An 18821-nucleotide genomic window follows, 5' to 3' on the forward strand; every position below is an offset into this window, starting at 1 on the left:
ATCTTCCTCCCTGGAGCTGAATATTTCATGTTGGCTGGTCAGATATTTCAATTTCTTTCCTGTCCTATCTTCCTTGACATTTCTTGTAACCCTTGCAGTCATTGGCACTGTAACAGCCTTATAGTCACCGATTCTCTCCGAAGGGTTTGATCTGTTCAGTACTAGGAGGTCTAAGACATTGCTTGAAGTAATTCATAACAATCTCCTTCATGTCCCAACACCAGTTTATATCATATGTCTCCCATTGTGCAGCTGACAAATTCCTCCCCCTACCTCCTCCATTAACAAAAGTGTGAGCAGGAAACTTACTTGTTTCACGATATTCTCCAAATTCCATCAAAAATTTTCTGCCACCACAGCTCCTTTTTCTAGTTTCCACTTTTGACTCACCTTTGGTGCTTACCTTTACACAAATTATTCCGCATTCAAAGTATAACAAGCTGACTAGGTATCATTGATTTCTGTGTAGTAATAAATACACCACCAACATTTTGGATTCACTCTAATTCACGTCTGGTTTCAGCCAGCTTTCTGCTTCCAAGTACTGTGTGGGCATTATTGTTATTATTATTGTAAGTGAAACTAATTCTGGAACCTTTCTGTGGGTGATCCTGTAGTTTACTAAAAGATTAATAATTTTTCTTTCTGATCTGCCAAGATGTAAGTTCTCATTTGAGAATAACTTGAATAATCTTAGTATGTTCCAAATTTTTTCTGCTACCCAAGCAGCCGTTTTCTTTGTTTGGTACACACCAGATGCATCAAGAAGGGCAGTAAGAGTCTCCATGTGATAGTGGAAGTTAGGAGATATGTTATCAAACATTATCACAGAATTTCTTGAGGATTCCCCCCAAGTGACTCCAGACCTTATGACCACTATCGGTTAAAGTATAATACTGCAAATAGTGAAATGTTCTTCCAACCTGTGTGTGAGGCTGCCTTCGACAATTTAACCAGCTTGACAGTATGTATCTGACGCATTTGTGCAAAGCTTGTGTGTAACCGCTGTCAGATTATGGATGCTTAATTTCCGCTATTATACTCAAAAGGTATTGCCACTATTTACTATGAGAAGTTCAGAGTACCATTGCAAACATTCAGACTCGACCATACTCACAGTTTCTGTGATTAAACTGGTAGCCACCTCTTGCACTCAGGTGACATCTTGTTATGGGGCACCAGGCCTATAATATCATGTTGTTTCCCAGGTCATCAGCCTTGCATATTGTTTCTCACCCTCCACCAGTTTTTTGGGAGTCTTCTTGAGCAACAAAACTAATAGGAGTCTAACAACCCTTGACAGAGTGGTATTATGTACAGGTACTCTCAAGCAAGGATGGAACCATATACCTACCAACTTGGGTGTTGAAGAGGTCTAGACTTCATTTAGACTTAAAAGAACACAATGTGAGAATGGGGAGGGGTTAATAATAATCTAGAAAATATTTTAGGTCTGTGATTCCCCAAATTTTAGGTTATCATCCCAGCCATGTCTTTGTTCGCATTGATTGGTGTAAATTGAGGGATCCCATTAATGGCCATAAATGAAATGTGCTCTCAATATTTGTTAATCAAGTTCACGTAACAGTGCATGTTATTGTGAGAACATTAGATCAGATGAAAAGACACCACATCAAGAAAATTCTTGTCCACACCAATGAACTGAGGTTATTTATAGCCCTTCTTCATATGTACGCAGTAGACAGACAAGTCCAGAAATTTCTAGGACTCCCTTCTTCCTTTCCTTACAGATTCAGAGAAAGATGTCCATCCACTGTGCACAAGGATTCATGTTTATTCAGTAAATCGGACTGATTGATTTTGCAGCTAAAGATGAAAGTAAAAGAAACAGTGATAAAATGTGAGATTTCCTGCAAGTCATTGCTTAACTATTGAGATTCAATGTGATGCACCTATGGTAGGAAGAGAGGTTGGAAGTAAGGGACAGAAGTTAGGGTCAGTTAAACCTGTCTGTGGCAAAGCACCTTTCATTCACTGATTCATTCAAACTTACTTACAAACGAGGCACTGTTCCTAAGGCTTAGATTTCTTCTTGAGGGTGAATACGCACCACTATGCACTGCTTCTAGGTTGTGAATATCAGAACACTGAGTGTTTGACTCTAAAAGGGCAGTCTGTGATTTTGGTGGAGACTTCCTTTTATTTTGGGTGATGGCTGTAAGTGTTCAAAAGCGTTGTAGATTTCTGTACATGTTGTTATTCTACACCGAAAATTTCAGGTATAAGAACAAAGTGTGTTCCCCAGTTGTTTAAAGCTGCAAATGACTGTTGTATGCCCCTGGTTACTATAATAATCACCTAGCTGATTTCTTCATTCTTGGGTGATTTAAATTATTTATACCTGCACCAGGACCTTATCTCTTAGCAGATGGACATTGCAGTGTGTTCTTTGTCCTAGTCATTCATATGGCTCCACACAACAAAGGGATTTTATGACAGATGAACTCATCTCATATTCAGTAGGTGTAGGATTTAAATACATTCTCCTTAATTTAGTTTTTTTTTCAGGAGTTTGTCTAAATTACATCAGGAAAATCCTGGGATAGTTCCCTCAGTTAAGCCATAAGCAACTGTCTCACATATTCTTGACTAATTGAGTTTGCCCTCTATCTTTAATTACCTCTATGTTAACTGAGTGTTAAACTCAAAATATCCCTTGTTCTACGTACCTTAACTTACTTTAATCTCCCTTATTATTGCCACTACTGTATATTTCCTGATTTATTCGTTCATCTGATCATCTTTCCCTTATACTGCTCTCTTATACTGTTTTCCCTTTTACTGCTCTCTGTACCTTTATTAGGCTTCTTACACACTATTTGTCTTTTTTCTTTCCTTTTTCTCTCTCTTGACCAATTTTTGTATTTTGTCAGCACTTCTCTAATATGCAAGTTGCTGGCTACCTTCTTTGCATCATCTTGGGTTTTCAACTCTCATCTGTTGGTAGCCTGGTATCCAGTTAACTTACATGCTGCCTTGACATGCCAACACTGGCCTGCAATCCTATGTGACTTTCTTACTCCATCCCAGAATACATAATTTTAACGCATCTGCATAAAGAAACTTTTGGTTCTCTAAGATAATATTTGTCAAATTCTGTTTGTGCATGTCAGCTGCTGATAGATAAGTATTAGTTTTTCAATACTTATGTGATGGTAGCATCATTTTGATAAGAGTAGCATCTGTAAATGTGAATAAATATGTTTGATCAGTAACAAACTTTTTTTTTTTTTTTTTTTTTTTTTTTTTTTTTTTTTCATCTGTTACAGGTAGTCTGTAATACAGAAGTCTGGGATCTTCGAACATTTCATTTATTACGAACTGTCTCTGTTCTCGATCAGTGTGAAATTAATTTCACAAGAGATGGCAGTATAATATATACTCGCCTGCTTGAACAAGAGACAGAAGATGACTTGCCATATGATTCATCGTTTAAAACTCTTGATGCATTTGACTATTCGTGTATAGGTAAGCATAAAAACATTAATTTTGTCACCTTTTTTAAAATCTGTTATGATGTGTGGCATCATCAAGTGAAAAAGATAGCAAAAGATATAATCTGAGATCTGAGGACACAGCTATGAAACAAATATCTTTATTTTTTGAGCTGCTGTTATTGGATGGTTCTTTTATATAATATAATCAGATTATAAGTAAATCTATGCAGATATAAGGAACCTTTACCGTTTTTTAAAGTTAATTGGCAGCAGAATCGTATGATTTTCTGTATGTATGAGGGTAATCCCAAAAGTAAGGTCTCATATTTTTTATAAGTACATAGACCTGTTTATTTCTACAATGGCTTACATCAGTTTATAGCTTGAACATTTATCTATTTTTCTACATAATCACCATTTCTGTTGATGCATTTTTGTAGACGCTGTGGCAGTTTTTGTAAGCCCATGTCATACCAGCTTGCCGCCATGCTGTTCAGAAAGTTGTGAACCTCTTCTGTCACCTTGATGTCGGAGCTGAATCGCTGGGACCACAATTAACATTGACAGGTTCTGTGAGACTCTGAAAAAACTCAAACAGGCAATTCAGAACCGGAGAAGAGGAATGTCGAGCAAGGGCATACACATTCTCCATGACAACGCTTGCCCACACATCGCTCGGCAAACCATTGGTCTCCTGCAACAGTTTCAGTGGAACATAATCACCCACCCACCCTGTAGTCCTGACTTGGCGCCCTGTTCCCTAGGTTAAAAGAACATTTGGCCGGAAAGCGATTCAGCTCCAACGACGAGGTGAAAGAAGAGGTTCATAACGTTCTGAACAGCATGACGGCGAGCTGGTATGACATGGGCATACAAAAACTGTCACAGCGTCTACAAAAATGCATCGACAGAAATGGTGATTATGTCGAAAAATAGCTAAATGTTCAAGCTCTAAACTGATGTAAACCATTGTAGAAATAAACAGGTCTATGTATGTATAAAAAAATAGGAGACCTTACTTTTGGGGTTACACTCGTAGTTTAAGATAGCTCAAATGGACTTGATTCTCTCCCCCCTCCCCTCCCCTCCCCTCTCCCCTCCCTCTCCCCTCCCCTCTTCCCTCCCCTCCCCCTCTCCCCTCCCCCTCTCCCCTCCCCTCCCCCCCACACCCCCCCCCCCTCCCGCACACACACACACACACACACACACGGGTGGGGGGATCACCCATGTCAGTTTTGTTGAACAACTGATATTTGAGTTAAACGAAACATGGAAACCATGGATCATGTTTTGAACCACACTCCACCCACATGCAAGTCCACTGTCTTAACCATAACACTAACTTACTTCAGCAACACGCACTCTCTCTCTCTGTCTCTGTCACACACACACACACACACACACACACACACACACACACACACACGTAATTGTACTGTGGGTCTCTGAAGTGAGGTGCAGCAGCATCCACTACTACTTCCCATCCATTGACACTTGAGTTATGTCTATGCGAAAGACCTATCCCATTCCATTTTGGTCATTGTCATATCCTGCACCATCAGAGGCATGTCCATTTGTTGTGATGGAAGCTGCAGCATACAACTGCTCCTCTGCATCTTCTGTGCAGCTTGCCAGAATGACCACCAACCAACTGTATATCTGGGTGAATTGACACCAGTACCTTGTGACCATGGAAACAGTTGACCAGCCAGTGGTATAATATGCCACTGAGCCCTACTTGGGTGGCATCTGGCTGCTCCACAGCCTGTGCAGTGGGTATCCTTATTCCTAGCACCAGCTAATGTTAATTCTGTAGGAGGGAACTCTCTCTCTGCATCACATACTTACTCTGCCAATCCTTGTGCACTTTCTTCAATCTTCATAACCCCAACTGCTTCATTCTATTACCTCACTGCAGTGTAATTCACAAGTCTCGAGCTCCTCCTCACCGTTTCCTCAGAGGTTCGAATCTCCCTCTAATCTTTACCACACCTTCCCCCCTCCCAATCGTCACATCCATTTTTGCTAATGGCAATGTGTCTCTACCCTTGCCCACACCCGAGAGAGCTTTCTGAGTTTCCATATTCCTATCCTGTTTTCTAATTGTTTCTCTCTCTTCTAGCCTATACTGTTTTGCCCTTAAGATTATACAGTGTCAGGATCTGTATTCCAAACAGAATTTTCCAGTACTGTATTAACTACATTTTTTTCTCTTTAAAGCAACAATTGATGTAAAGAAGAATGTGTATGACTTAGCCTGCAACAAAAGTGGAACCCAGATCGCAATTGTTGAAAACCAAGGTGTCCTAGACTCCGTGGAGGAGTCATTTGTAAGAGTGTATGATGTGGGCCGAAGAAGAGATGATGAAGATGAAGCTGCAAATGTGGTAAGTTAATCTTTTTATGAAAATTAATGAATTTCTGGTTCACATAAAATCTTAGTTCACATTCTTATTTTATTTTTGAATATCAATTTGAAATATCTGGAGATACGTTACTGGTTCTATAATTTGTTAAGAAAATATGTGATCAGCACTATCAGGATACCTACTTGAATGTTTATTCATTTGTCAACTCTACATTGACATTTAATAGGATTTACATAATTCCCCTTACCTTTTTCGGAACCCATGCTCTTGTGCATGCATTAGGAAATACGTGTAGAAAGGTTTGCAGGGAAATAGGAATTCACTGTAGAGAGATGTAGTGAAGACAGGTATCAATGTGGACCATTCTTGTTACACATAGAACATCAGGAGCATCAAGGTGCCCCCACCCCCTCCAGCCATTACTTTTCCACACCTTTCGTGAGAAACAGATAATTACACTTTTGAACACCTTATCTCCACTGTTTTCACTGCACTTGCTGGAATATTTGTTAAACATTCTCCAAAGATGTAGTCTCTCATTGAAGTAACACATTACGTAATATACTTAATCACTAAAAAATAACATCTTCATACTTTTCCAATATCATTTAACATTGTTTTGTAAGCATCATTTTAAAATACTTTAATAAGAACTAGAAAATAATAACAAGAGAATGGTAGTGTTGTGTAACAAAGTTCTCCCTATACTTACTGAAATTACTGGCCATTAGTGCTGTTAGATGATGTCTAAAATATGCCACACACACTGTGGTAGGCTTTCCTGTATACTGCATTTACCTGAGTACAAAATGATTCTGAATGTAAGATAATCCTCTTTATTTTAACAGGGTCCTTGGGAAAAATTTATTTTTAATATATTCTGACTAATCAAAATTACAAACTGTTTTATTGGCATAAAATATCTTCCTAAATACTTGTATCATTTATTGATTGTCTACATTTTGATAATACAAGGATAAATAAAACAAAGAAAAAGAAAGGTCTACATTAATTTGTGGGCCATTTTCTTTTCTACCCTTTTTGCTTACTAACCCTGTCATTTGTGGTATCACTAATTTTAATAATAATCATAATGAAACTTTCTGGCAGATTAAAACTGTGTGCCGGACCGAGACTCGAACTCGGGACCTTTGCCTTTCGCGAGCAAGTGCCCTAACAACTGAGCTACCCAAGCACGACTCACGCCCCGTCCTCACAGTTGTTAGAGCACTTGCCCGCGAAAGGCAAAGGTCCCGAGTTCGAGTCTCGATCCGGCACACAGTTTTAATCTGCCAGGAAGTTTCATATCAGCACACACTCCGCTGCAGAGTGAAAATCTCATTCTGGAATAATCATCATCGTCATCATCATCATCATCATCATCCTAAATGCACAACTGTGAACTTTATATCTTCATTGTCACAATTACCTGCTGTTTCTCCCAAATATGTTGTGATTTCTGAAGCTGTGGTTACAGTGGGACCTGAGAACACAGTTGTTGGTGTCCAGCTCCCAAATACATACCAGATTTCACTTCTACGCTAATGTGAGGATATTACAATGTCTCTCACTCTGAACATATTGTCTGACCACCACTCTCTCATTGGGTGCGAAGAACCAGCAGTTGACACACCTCATTTAGTTCCCATCATACATCACAGTGAGTGTCAACAACATTGCAGCACAAAACATGTAAGTACACCACTGACCCCATTTAGACTTTTACTGCCTCTTGCAGAAATGAACACTAGTGTTGAGTATTTGTCCAATATTAAACTCTATTCAGTTTCAGCTACTAAATGGATTCAGGCAAACTGCAGTTTATATGTTGTAGATATTCACAAGAAGCCAGAGTACCGAATATAGACTCCCATATTTGACCAACACGACACAATTTGCTGCCCACCCACTACTCCTGTCTCTGCACTTCTCAGCCAAACTGGTATCACTGTTCCTCCTCCAACCTTTTCTGTGGTGCTATGCTTGAGCAGCTGTGAAATACAGACTGTAATATCTTCTGGGTTGCAAGTCATATGTAGCAACAGCAACAAATACTTAAATAAGAGATCACAACACAATTCAGTCCTATTCTCGTACTTTTGCTCGTCCTAGGATCTCCTGACATCTACTGTACTGTCTTGGTCTTGCTGCTGTAGTTTATTCCCACAATAACAGTTACAATCAGTTTAGTATGATTTTCGTTTGTTAGACATTTCATTCTCGATTAATTTTCTTTCTTGTCTCATCTGAGGGTCACCATGTTCTAAAACTGATTAAAAGTTGGTAACATTTTTACCCGGTATTCAAATACACTGAGGTGACAAAAGTCATGGGATTGCAATATGCACATATACAGATAGTAGTACTATGATGTACACAAGGTATGAAAGGGCAGTGCATTGGTGGTTTCAAGAGCCACAGTGTCAAAAGTGTGACGATAATACCAAATTTCAGGCATTACCTCTCACCATGGACATTACAGTGGCCAACGTCCTTCACTTAACAAGCGAGAGCAACAGCATGTACATAGAGCTCTCAGTGCTAACAGACAAGTAACACTGCATGAAATAACTGCATAGATCAATGTGGGACGTATGGCGAATGTATCTGTAGGGACAGTGCAGCAAAATTTGGTGTTAACGGGCTATGGCAGCAGATGAATGACATAAGTGCCTTTGCTAAAAGCACGATATTGCCTGCAATGCCTCTCCTGGGATTGCGACCGTATCAGTTGGACGCTAGATTACTGCAAACCGTGGCCTGTGGTTACATGAGTCCCAATTTCAGTTGTGAGAACTGATGATAAGGTTTGAGAGTGGCGCCAGCTGCCAACCCCATGAAGCCATGGACCCAGGTTGTCAACTAGGCACTGTGCAAGCTAGTGGTAGCTTCATAATGGTGTGGGCTGTGTTTACATGGAATTTCAGGTACTGGATCCTCTGGTCCAATTAAACCAAATATTGACTGGAAATCGCCATTTGCAGCCAAGCATGGACTTCATGTTCCCAAACATGTCACCAGGCCACTATTGTTTGAGACTGGTTTGAAGAACATTCTGGACAATTCGATGGAATGATTTGGTCACACCTTGAACATTTATGGGACGTAATCGAGATGTCAGTTTGTGCACAAAATCCTGCACCGGCAACACTTTTGCAATTATGGGCGGCTATAGGGGCAGCAGAGCTCACTATTTCTGCAGTGGCATGTAGTGACTTGAGTTCATGCCAGTTGCTGCACTATGGCAGACTAAAGGTGGTCTGACACAATATTAGGACATATCCCATGACTTTTGTCACCTCATTATATGTGAACAGTAACTAAATTTGTCATTTGCAATGCACTCAGTAAATCATTAGTCTCTCATAACCAAATAAAATATTGATGTGTATTCAGAAGGAAGTAATGTTTTTTGAAGGATATTTTAGCTTTGGAATGTTACCTTCCTTTAAAAAGCAGAGTTAGTGTTTGTATAAAGTATCCGTATATGTATGAGAACTTTCATTGCAAACATGTTCAGATTTATAAGAGGATAGAACTTAATGCTGTTTTCTCCTTAGTGGCTAGTTCATAGTTTCTCGCATATCCCTTACACTAATGCCACTTGATTCAAACGTCATGTGATTTTTCGAGCAACATTTATACTGTATCAAGTGCTTCAGCGTATCGGGAAATCTTGAGCTCGTTCAAATGAGAGTATGATTTGGCCATCCCCGAGCTACCAAATTCTTCAAAATAAATCTGCACGTGACCTCAGTAGCTGAAGCTTCATCTCTAAATGTAAGATGACCCCCATTTATTCTAAATGTTAAAATGTTGACCGCAGCAGCAACAGTTTAATCTATGAATATAAGACGACAAATTTGGGGAGAAAGCCTCATCTTATAACAGTGTGAACTTTCGAATGAAGTACTCTATCAGTAGAGTAATTTCCCAGAAATTAAGAACTACTACAGTTTCCAAAAGATGAATGGAGTAGTTATTTGAATTAATTTTGTTGGTCATCTCCCTCCGCACACTGTATCCCAGTTTGCAGTGTATGTTGTTACTCAGGGTAGGTAGTTACTCGTGAACAAGTGCAGCTGAATTGAAATTATTGAACTTTACTTGTACATTTTTCTGTTGCAAATACATTTCAAATTTTCATTATGAAATTGCATTGTTACCAACTGTTTTAAACTAACTGCTACAAGACTCATACCATGTCATCCATGAGGCTGTTTGAAGTGTTATTCTGTTTGCAGTATCCATCAACTGCACTTCAATTACTGTTAGAAATGCACAACCCCCATACTTCAGTTGTGGCTGACCAACAAATAACTGGAAGTGTCGCCAACAACAATTAAGTTTTAGATTTTCATGTTTGGAATTATTGTTTGCGCACTTCTAATTGGTCAAGTTAAGTTGTTTTTTCACAGGAGCTTTAAAGGATGTTAAGGGTTCTGAACCTCATCTTTCACAGGTAGTTCAACTTTGGAAAAAGAGCTCGTAATGTACTGAGTTCACATTTCTGTCCTCCATACCTCCACTTCTTTCTGTCATAATTTATTCTGTCTGTCTATCTCATGAAATTCATATTGAAAGTTTTTCTAGGTTATTTACCTTTGAAAGTAAATACCATTAAGTAATGGTCAGTGCTGTTTTGACTAAATTAAACAGTCTTGTCAGTACCAGACTGAGAAGTCAAATATTCAACATATATTTTCCCGTTGCTGGCAGCATTCACATCTATGATTTGCTTAGAAATTTGTGGAGCCATTATAATGATAACAGTAAAAGTCCACAATTAATATGCCTTGCCTATCAGCAATCTCTTATATCCTAAAGTCTTATATTTTAATGTTATATTTGAGGCTTTGAAAATTCATCTTCAGTTTGACCAAGAAATGGAAATCATCTTGTATCTTCTTAAGATAAGAATTATCCACCAGCACATTTCACATTTCATTGCACTGATTGAGTAAAAATTGTACTATCCAAAATTTTAAATTATATAACCATGGATCATCCACCTTTTTTTTTAGTCCAGTAACATTCACCAAGAAAGATAGTGCAACAAAGTGTTTGTTGAATGACTTTAAAAATGAGTTGGGTTCAAATTCTCAGTTAGCCACACTGCTTAAGGTGTTCAGTTTTAATAACTCATGTAAAGCACATGACAGGGTGGTACCCATAAAAGACCATCACCATAACATGCCTTCCTTCTATGTCTACTCACCATTTTGTCTCTAACCTCAGGAACATCCCACAACCTTCCTACCCTGTCACACCTCACCCCATTTTTATTTATGTAATAATATCTATCAAGATGGAATATATATAATATTTTGGGGGTTGGTTATTCTGAAGAATGGTTGTAGATATAAATTTTTCACCTCTTTCTAATCAACCTTTCTCATTTACTTATATCTAAAAATAAAGATGATGTAACTTACCAAACGAAAGTGTTGGTAAGTTGATAGAGACACTAACGAACACAAACACAAACACACACACAAAATTCAAGCTTTCGCAACCCAAGGTTGCTTCATCAGGAAAGAGGGAAAGACAAAAGGATGTGGGTTTTAAGGGAGAGGGTAAGGAGTCATTCCAATCCTGGGAGCGGAAAGACTTACCTTACGGGGAAAAAAGGACAGGTATACACTCTCGCTCTCTCTCTCTCTCTCTCTCTCACACACACACACACACACACACACACACACACACACACACACAAAAGCAGACATATGTAAAGGCCAATTTACTTAGTTATACATTAATCATTCTTACTATGGAGTGCAGGCTGAACTTATTTTGGCAAATGAAAACTGTGTGCTGTACCGAAACCAAACATACGCTCTGCTGCAAAGTGAAACATTTGTTCTGAAGTTACACTTCCCCAGTATGATATTTGTGTTGCTGCTATTGCAAACATTCACTTCCTAATGCAGCTTTTGTGTACACCCACTTAAGACATGTAGTTGGCAACAGTCCAATATGAAGTACAATAACGATCTGTCTGAAGATTTCACGTCCTCTTCTTTTTGAAGTGGGTTTGTCATCATCATCACTCTGTGAACTGTTACAGTTTTATTTACATATGGCTTGTTTGTGTTCTAAGCAAAACAGGATAAACTTCTTTCATTGTGCCATTTGCAGTATTTAATATGTGCAAAATCTGTTTGTAAATCCTGCCGGCAGCCTTCAGTTTTCTTCATACTTAGAGGGTTTGGAGCTCCATGCCCGGACATCAGTTTTTCTAAAGCAGTATGATGCAATTCTCAAAAATAAAAACTTGACAAAATCATCATTTAAAAGATTGGGTTTTCTAGCACCATTAACTACAAAACATTTCCGAGCCTATTAACGTAGTCTTTGGTAGACAAATGCATAATTTTTAAAAGTCTTTTGAGCAAATAAGTTTTGTAATTGTGATGTTTCTTTATTCGAATATCACTAATAGTAACTTCTTTTCATTTATTAATGAATAAAAATGCTAATTAAGAATTAACAAATATCATATTTTGTTAATAAATATAGAACTGAAATAAAAGTGAAAAAAAAAAAAAAAATACTAGTAACAAGAATTGAACTAGCAACTTCTCCATTGCGAATCTTTAATGCTTCACACAGCTATTGGTGACTGTGACTATATATTGTACCTAACAGTACTCGGAAATCTTGTAATATTTGAAGGTGGCTTTTTTAAATTTGTTAATTTTTTACTAATTAATTAATTATGTTGTACTGCTTTAGGAAACTGAAGTCCAGGTGCTGACCTCCAAAGGCCATTAGCAGAAAGAAATTCGAAGCGGGCAGAACAGTCTGTTAAGATCCTTTGTTAGATCCACATTTTAGTATTGACAGGGTGGAGTAAATTGTTTTGCAGTCTACTGAATTCTTAGCAACAGTCATGTTGAGCATTAAACGCGATTGTAGCTTGTTATTTAATGAATTTTTATTCCATTTGTTGCGAGTTGTCACGGCTGATGGTGGTGGTGAGCAAACACTTCTACACAAGCAAGCGAGAGATGTAAATTGTTGGATACGTATGTCCATCCAGTGCTAAGAACGTTCTTGGGTGTACCGACACTGTAGCTCGGAACCGGCAACAACGCAATCCCCAAACTGCCAATATTCGTGGGTTGGACTTTAGTCCTTATTATGACAATAAGATTGAGATGACTACAGTTGCTTCCACAAGTGCTTTTATTTTACTTGATCCTAATTACCATCTTTTGGATAATTATTAGTAGTTAAGAATACAGCAGAGTCCCGCTAATCTGAACACCAGTAATCTGAATGTTCGGTTAATTTGAACATGGAAATGTTAGTCTAATGTGGAAAGCTGTGTGGTAAACTGCTGTACATACACACTATTTTAATTTACACAGTACAGTAAATGTGGATTAGAAAAATTGGCAAGAAAACGTTAGGTTTAAACAATGCATAACAATGAAAGAAAAGCTGTCAAACTTACTAAAATACAGCAGAATTTTATCCCTACTTATTAGATGACAAAAACTCAGTCATTGTTTTTTGGTGTAATGAAGACAGTCTGTTATATGCCACATAGTTGTGCCATCGTCTCATAAACATAAAATCAGCAGGTGTAGCAGTAGGCTGTTGCTCCAAATAACGTAGCGTGAGGTCAAGGGCTTCTGCTGTGTCACTGTGCGACTTCAGCCCTCTTTTGTCACTTTCAGGCTCATTGTCACTTCTGTCACAGCAGTCCACTTCTGCCTGGTCTTGAGTCACAGCAGCAACTAAATCAGTGTCAGTAAGATTCTCCACACATGCCCCATCCGCTGCCATCCACTCATCTACGTCTCCTTCACTAGCTTCTTCACATCCAGGGATTGTCTGTATGATTTGTAGTAGATTTTCCTCGTCATTTTCGACTATGTTGTCCTGAAATTCAAGAGATGTCCACAGTTTTCTCTACAATTTTCTCAAGAGTATTTTCTGAAATATTCTGCCATGTCTCAGCAGCCCAATAAGTAACATCCTTCACATTGGTCTTTTTTGTTTTGTCCACTAAAGGAATGCTATCATCTTGGATCATCGTTCTTAAAAATTGTTTTCTGTAAATCAGTTTTAATGTTTGCAGTACGCCCTGGTCCATCGGCTGTAGAAGCGGTGTAACATTCAGCGGCAAAAACTTCACCACAATTTTTCCATCACATAATTCCTCAGTGCTAGGGTGATATGGCGCGTTATCAATCAAAAGGATTGCACAGGGAGACAAATGAGTCTCCTTAGAAAACCGTATAACAGAGGGAACAAACTGGCTGTGAAACCATTCTTTGAACAGCTTATCATCCATCCATGTTTTTCTGGTTGTAATAATATATGGGCAGGGACTTCATGTTGCAGTTTTTAAAAGCTCTGGGCTTAGCAGATTTGCCTGTCGCTAATAAAGTCACACAATCTTTGCACATTTTAAAACCAGGAGCATTATCTTCTGCTTTTGATGCCAGGCTTTTTGTTGGCAGTGCCCTAAAATTAAGGCCTGCCTCATCAGCATTATAAATTTGTTGGGGAGAATACTTTCCCTCTCTTATCATTTTTTCAAACTCACCCAAGTATCCCTTCACTGCATCACGGTCAGAAGAAAGCTTCTCTCCAGTAATTGTTAGCTGACAGATTCCATTACATTTTTTGAATCTGTCCAACCAACCTGTACTCGCACTGAAAGGCTCATCACCATTCATTAACTTGTTCAGGTAAAAGCCTTTTCCTGAACCAGTGCTCCACTCAAAGGAGTTCCCCTTTCTCTTTCATGCGTAAACCAAAGGAAAAGAACTTCATCCACTTTATCGTACTGGGACTGTTTCAAAGTCTACTGAATTTCGAGTGTTTTCCCTGAAGACGTTGCACAGGACTGTTCAAGCTTCATTTGGTTCTTTTTCCAATCACAAATGGTTGCTTTACCAACACCCTGTTCTGTTGCCAGTTTAGATACATTTTCACAATTGCCCAATTGCCTATCCGCCTCAAAGCATTCAGTTTTTCTTTGAGAGTTAACATTGTATGTTTCCGTTTACTCGTGACGAAAATACATACACCACTACACCTGAACGAATACAATACAACTGTTATGCATGCCAGTTATCAGTAACTAACATAACCAAGCACTTTGCGAGCCAACTGGCAGTGCACTGACCTCAAACACTGCAAATGTGTCAACAATGCACAACAACAAAGGCAGGGAGTGAAAGTGAGTCATCGTTCCCACATTTGTTCCCATTTGTTACCATGGTGTACCTACTTATCTGCTTGGTATACTTCATTCTAGAAACTCGTCACCATAATTCTGGCTAATCCGAAAAAATTGATAATCTGAATGAAGTCCGGTCCCAATTAGTTCAGATTAACAGGACTCTACTATATATTTAATTTTATTTTTGTGTAATTAAGTGTTTGTTTAAGTAGACTGTCATTAAAGTACTTAAGTTAATTTTCTCTTGCTGCTACAGTATTTTAATAATTACAGTACATGTAGTTCTAATGCTGTGAGTATCCTTATTCTATTACAGGAGGAAGAAGAGGAGGAAGATGAGTTAGATGGCAGTGACGATGGCTCGGCATCACAGTCAGGTTCTGATGATGAGCAGCAGGATGGTAAGACTGTACACTTTTCCTCTTGTTAGTAAAACAGTTCTGTTGAATATTGCAGAAACAGTGTGTTAATCATGTGAGCTAAGTACTGGCGAGTTACAACATTAAGAGTTAAACAGTTCATTAAACTGTGTACATTTGAAATCTCCATAACTGAAACTTTTCCTGTATATTTATGTAGAATTCATGTACAGGTAAACAGTACTCCATGCTCTCCATACTGCAATCCAATTCATTTAGATGTTTTGTTCTCTTTGTTTAAGGAAATGGAGGTGCAGCAGGAGGTGGTGGGGGCAATGGAGGGGGTGGTGGTGGCGCAGCACCAGCAGGGGGGGCAGGTGAGAACAATGGAAATGATGGTGACAACGGAAATGAGAACAATGCTGAGGGTGGAGCAAGTGATTCAGATGACGAACTAATCCTCACACTTTCAGATAGTCCAGATACTGATGACCTTGACGAAATATGGTTCCCGTGATGATTGTGTATAAAAATACTTATTTTTTAGTGAAATGAAATTTCAATGCAATTTGTGAATAAAGTGCCCTAAACGATCGTGGATTGAATATGACAAGTGAAGACTGGTTGGAATGACTTTTTGTAACACATTGTGTTGTGAAATGCAGTGATACAGCAAAAAGTTGTCTGTGGATTACTTTAGAAATTATGTTGGACAGGTCTGGGATATGAGAGTATTCAAGACGTATTAAATGTTACTGACATGTAAAAATTGAGATTTTTGTGACCATTAAGGTCTTATTTTAGACATTTCCAGTACAGCTAGAACCATAAAACCAGAACTGTACATAAGACAATGATCATGTTCCTGTATTTAGGAATGTTGTACTGAATCTACAATGTAAAAATGTGGCATGCTATATCATGCCTTCAGGTGTGAAATGATGCCATTTGTGTTTGATTGTAATGCCCATTTGTAATACATTTTATTTCAAATATTATATTTATGTTTTTCATACAATTTGGTCATTTTTAAACATAAAGGCAATTAATGCTGCAGACTTTTAATCACCTTTCCTCCTGTCTGATGTAAAGGTGTGCCTTAATTTGTTACTGCCAACAGTGATACCTGTAAAAATGAAAATAGTTGTGAAACAAAGAAATTCCTTTGTTAAGTTCAATAATGATTTCCTGGAAGGGCTTTTACATTTATTAAATTTTAGTATTGGGTCTTACCATCTACTCCTCTATGTTGAATGGAAAGTCCAACAAATATTTTTTTATTTATTATATGAAATATTACAGCACAATACCAAAAATTAGCATTAAATATTGTAGGTGGCAGTAGGCTGAAGATTTACAAATGTTGCCACTGTACGAATATAGCTGCTCCAATTGAGACATATGCCGACCAAGAACAGCATTCTGTAATTTGGCTTTGAACTATGAAGATCTGAAAACTGTTAGAATCCTTGAAAAAAAATGAAAATTCAATATCGTGGTTGACTTATGTTGTGCCGTTAAGAGAACAACTGGAGCAGGAAGTCAGCATAAATGCTTGTCATCCAGGTCATGTGCATTGTGATACAACTTCAATGAGCATTGCAGTAACTGAATCCATAGGAGCACTTGTATTCATCCAATACAATTTCAGAAATACAAGAATTAAAATACTAGTTATTGATCAACGCATCAAAGCCTGGGCATGTGAATTATTATCTCTGACAAACAATTATGAAATGTTCTTAATAAAGTTTGATCCATCATCAGAGAAGAGGAAGCTTTATTGATTTGATACATTGTGAGCTGCTTAAAGGTATTCCCTAAAAAGAAAGAATGATTAAGAAATAATAATAGCCACTTAAATTTGAATTCTGTGCAAATTTGTTTATTTGTTGACTCAAGACAGCTGTGCATAATTCATAATATATTATTGTATATCTGTTTTAAGTCAATTGGGGCAAAATAAAACTTTCGAACTTAATTTCATCCACAGTACAGATACCGCCAAAGGAACAGTATGCCTCATATGTAATGCCACAAAAAATTCAGTACATGCATGAAATAGATTAGAGTAAGATGTATAACTGACAAGTTTCTAGAGCTGTAATCAGTATGTTATTTGATTTGTTTGTATCCATTTTTGAAAGAGTCGTCGCTTAAAAATTATTAGAGTATTTGTTTATTTACATTTTGTGTACTACTTGGGACCACTGTAATCAATTTTATGAAGAGGGCTGTTAAGTATCCTTTTGGCGTAATGCTACTTCAGTCTCCTGGATGTCAAATTCCTTTCTTTGTCTGTAATCATCATTTCAATTATCTGTTTGCAGTCTGCTGTTATTTGAAAGCTTTTTGATATTGTGTTTTGTTTTTTAAACTTACTATTGTTATTTTGTAATTCCCTCATGTTTTTATCAATTTCCTTAATTCATCTAGAGTCAGTATTACTGTTCTAGAATTTCTGTCGTATTTCCATGAAGATGATGTTTTCTGGTTTCCTGGTCTTACATCCAGAGGAAAGTGCTCCTTCCTGGTGGTGCTCATTGTTTTTGGTTGGTCCCAGTCAAAGGCCTGGTTTGGCTGCAGCTCTCCACACTAGTTGAGCCTGTACAAGCCTGTTTATCTCTGAATAACTATTGCAACCTACATCCATTTGAACTTGATTACTGTATTCATCCCTGGGCCTGTCTGTACAGTTTTTACCCTCCCCCAATACTTCCTCTAATTGCAGATTGACAATTTCGTGATGAGTCAGAATGTGCCCTGCCAGCTGATCCCTTCTTTTAATCAAGAAGTGCTATAGATATCTTTTCTCCCCAGTTCAATTCAGTACCACACTTTCAGTTATGCAATCTATCAATCTAATCTGCAGCATTCTCCTACAGTTCCACATTTCAAAAGCTACTATTCTTCACTTGTTTGAAATACTTTTATCCACATTTCACTTTCATACGAGGCTGCACTCCAGACAAATAGGTGTTAACAAAATCTTTTATTTCAGTAATGCTTTCTTGCTATAGCCAGACTGCATTTTATGTCCTTTCTGCTTCGGTCTTTAACTTTATTTTGCTGCACAAATGGTAAGACTAACCTACTACTTTTCGTGTTTCATCCCCTAATCTAATTCCCTCAGCATTGCCTGATTTAATTTGACTTCAGTATATGCTCAAAAGACACCTATTAATGGACATTAATATGGGGTGTGACTACCCTTCGCCTTTATGATGGCCTGAACTCTAGTAAGTGCACTTTTAATGAGGTGCCTAAATATCTGTGGAGGAATGGCAGTCTGTTCATTGTCAAGAGCTGAAATCAGAGAAGGTTGTGACGGAGGACTCTGGGGTCTGTAGTGATGTCAGTTTTCTAACGCATCCCAACGATGTTCCATTGGGTTCAGGTCGGGACTTTGGGCAGGCCTATCCATTCCAAAATG

At 38.1% G+C, this 18821-nt stretch overlaps 1 protein-coding gene across 2 annotated transcripts in view; it reads left to right on the forward strand.

Annotated features, from left to right (window-relative positions):
• LOC124605100 (DDB1- and CUL4-associated factor 1) overlaps positions 1-16406 on the forward strand; it is a 245064-nt gene extending 228658 nt beyond the window's left edge. For both annotated transcript variants that reach the window (XM_047136553.1, XM_047136560.1), the window contains exons 27-30: positions 3291-3489; positions 5679-5845; positions 15346-15430; positions 15691-16406. In XM_047136553.1, the coding sequence (XP_046992509.1) occupies positions 3291-3489; positions 5679-5845; positions 15346-15430; positions 15691-15905 (666 nt within the window). In that variant the 3' untranslated portion in view covers positions 15906-16406. The remainder of the gene's footprint in view (positions 1-3290; positions 3490-5678; positions 5846-15345; positions 15431-15690) is intronic.
• Positions 16407-18821: the final 2415 nt, after the last annotated feature.

The sequence above is a fragment of the Schistocerca americana genome, chromosome 1, assembly GCF_021461395.2.
Source record: "Schistocerca americana isolate TAMUIC-IGC-003095 chromosome 1, iqSchAmer2.1, whole genome shotgun sequence".
Classification (NCBI taxonomy): Eukaryota; Metazoa; Arthropoda; class Insecta; order Orthoptera; family Acrididae; genus Schistocerca; species Schistocerca americana.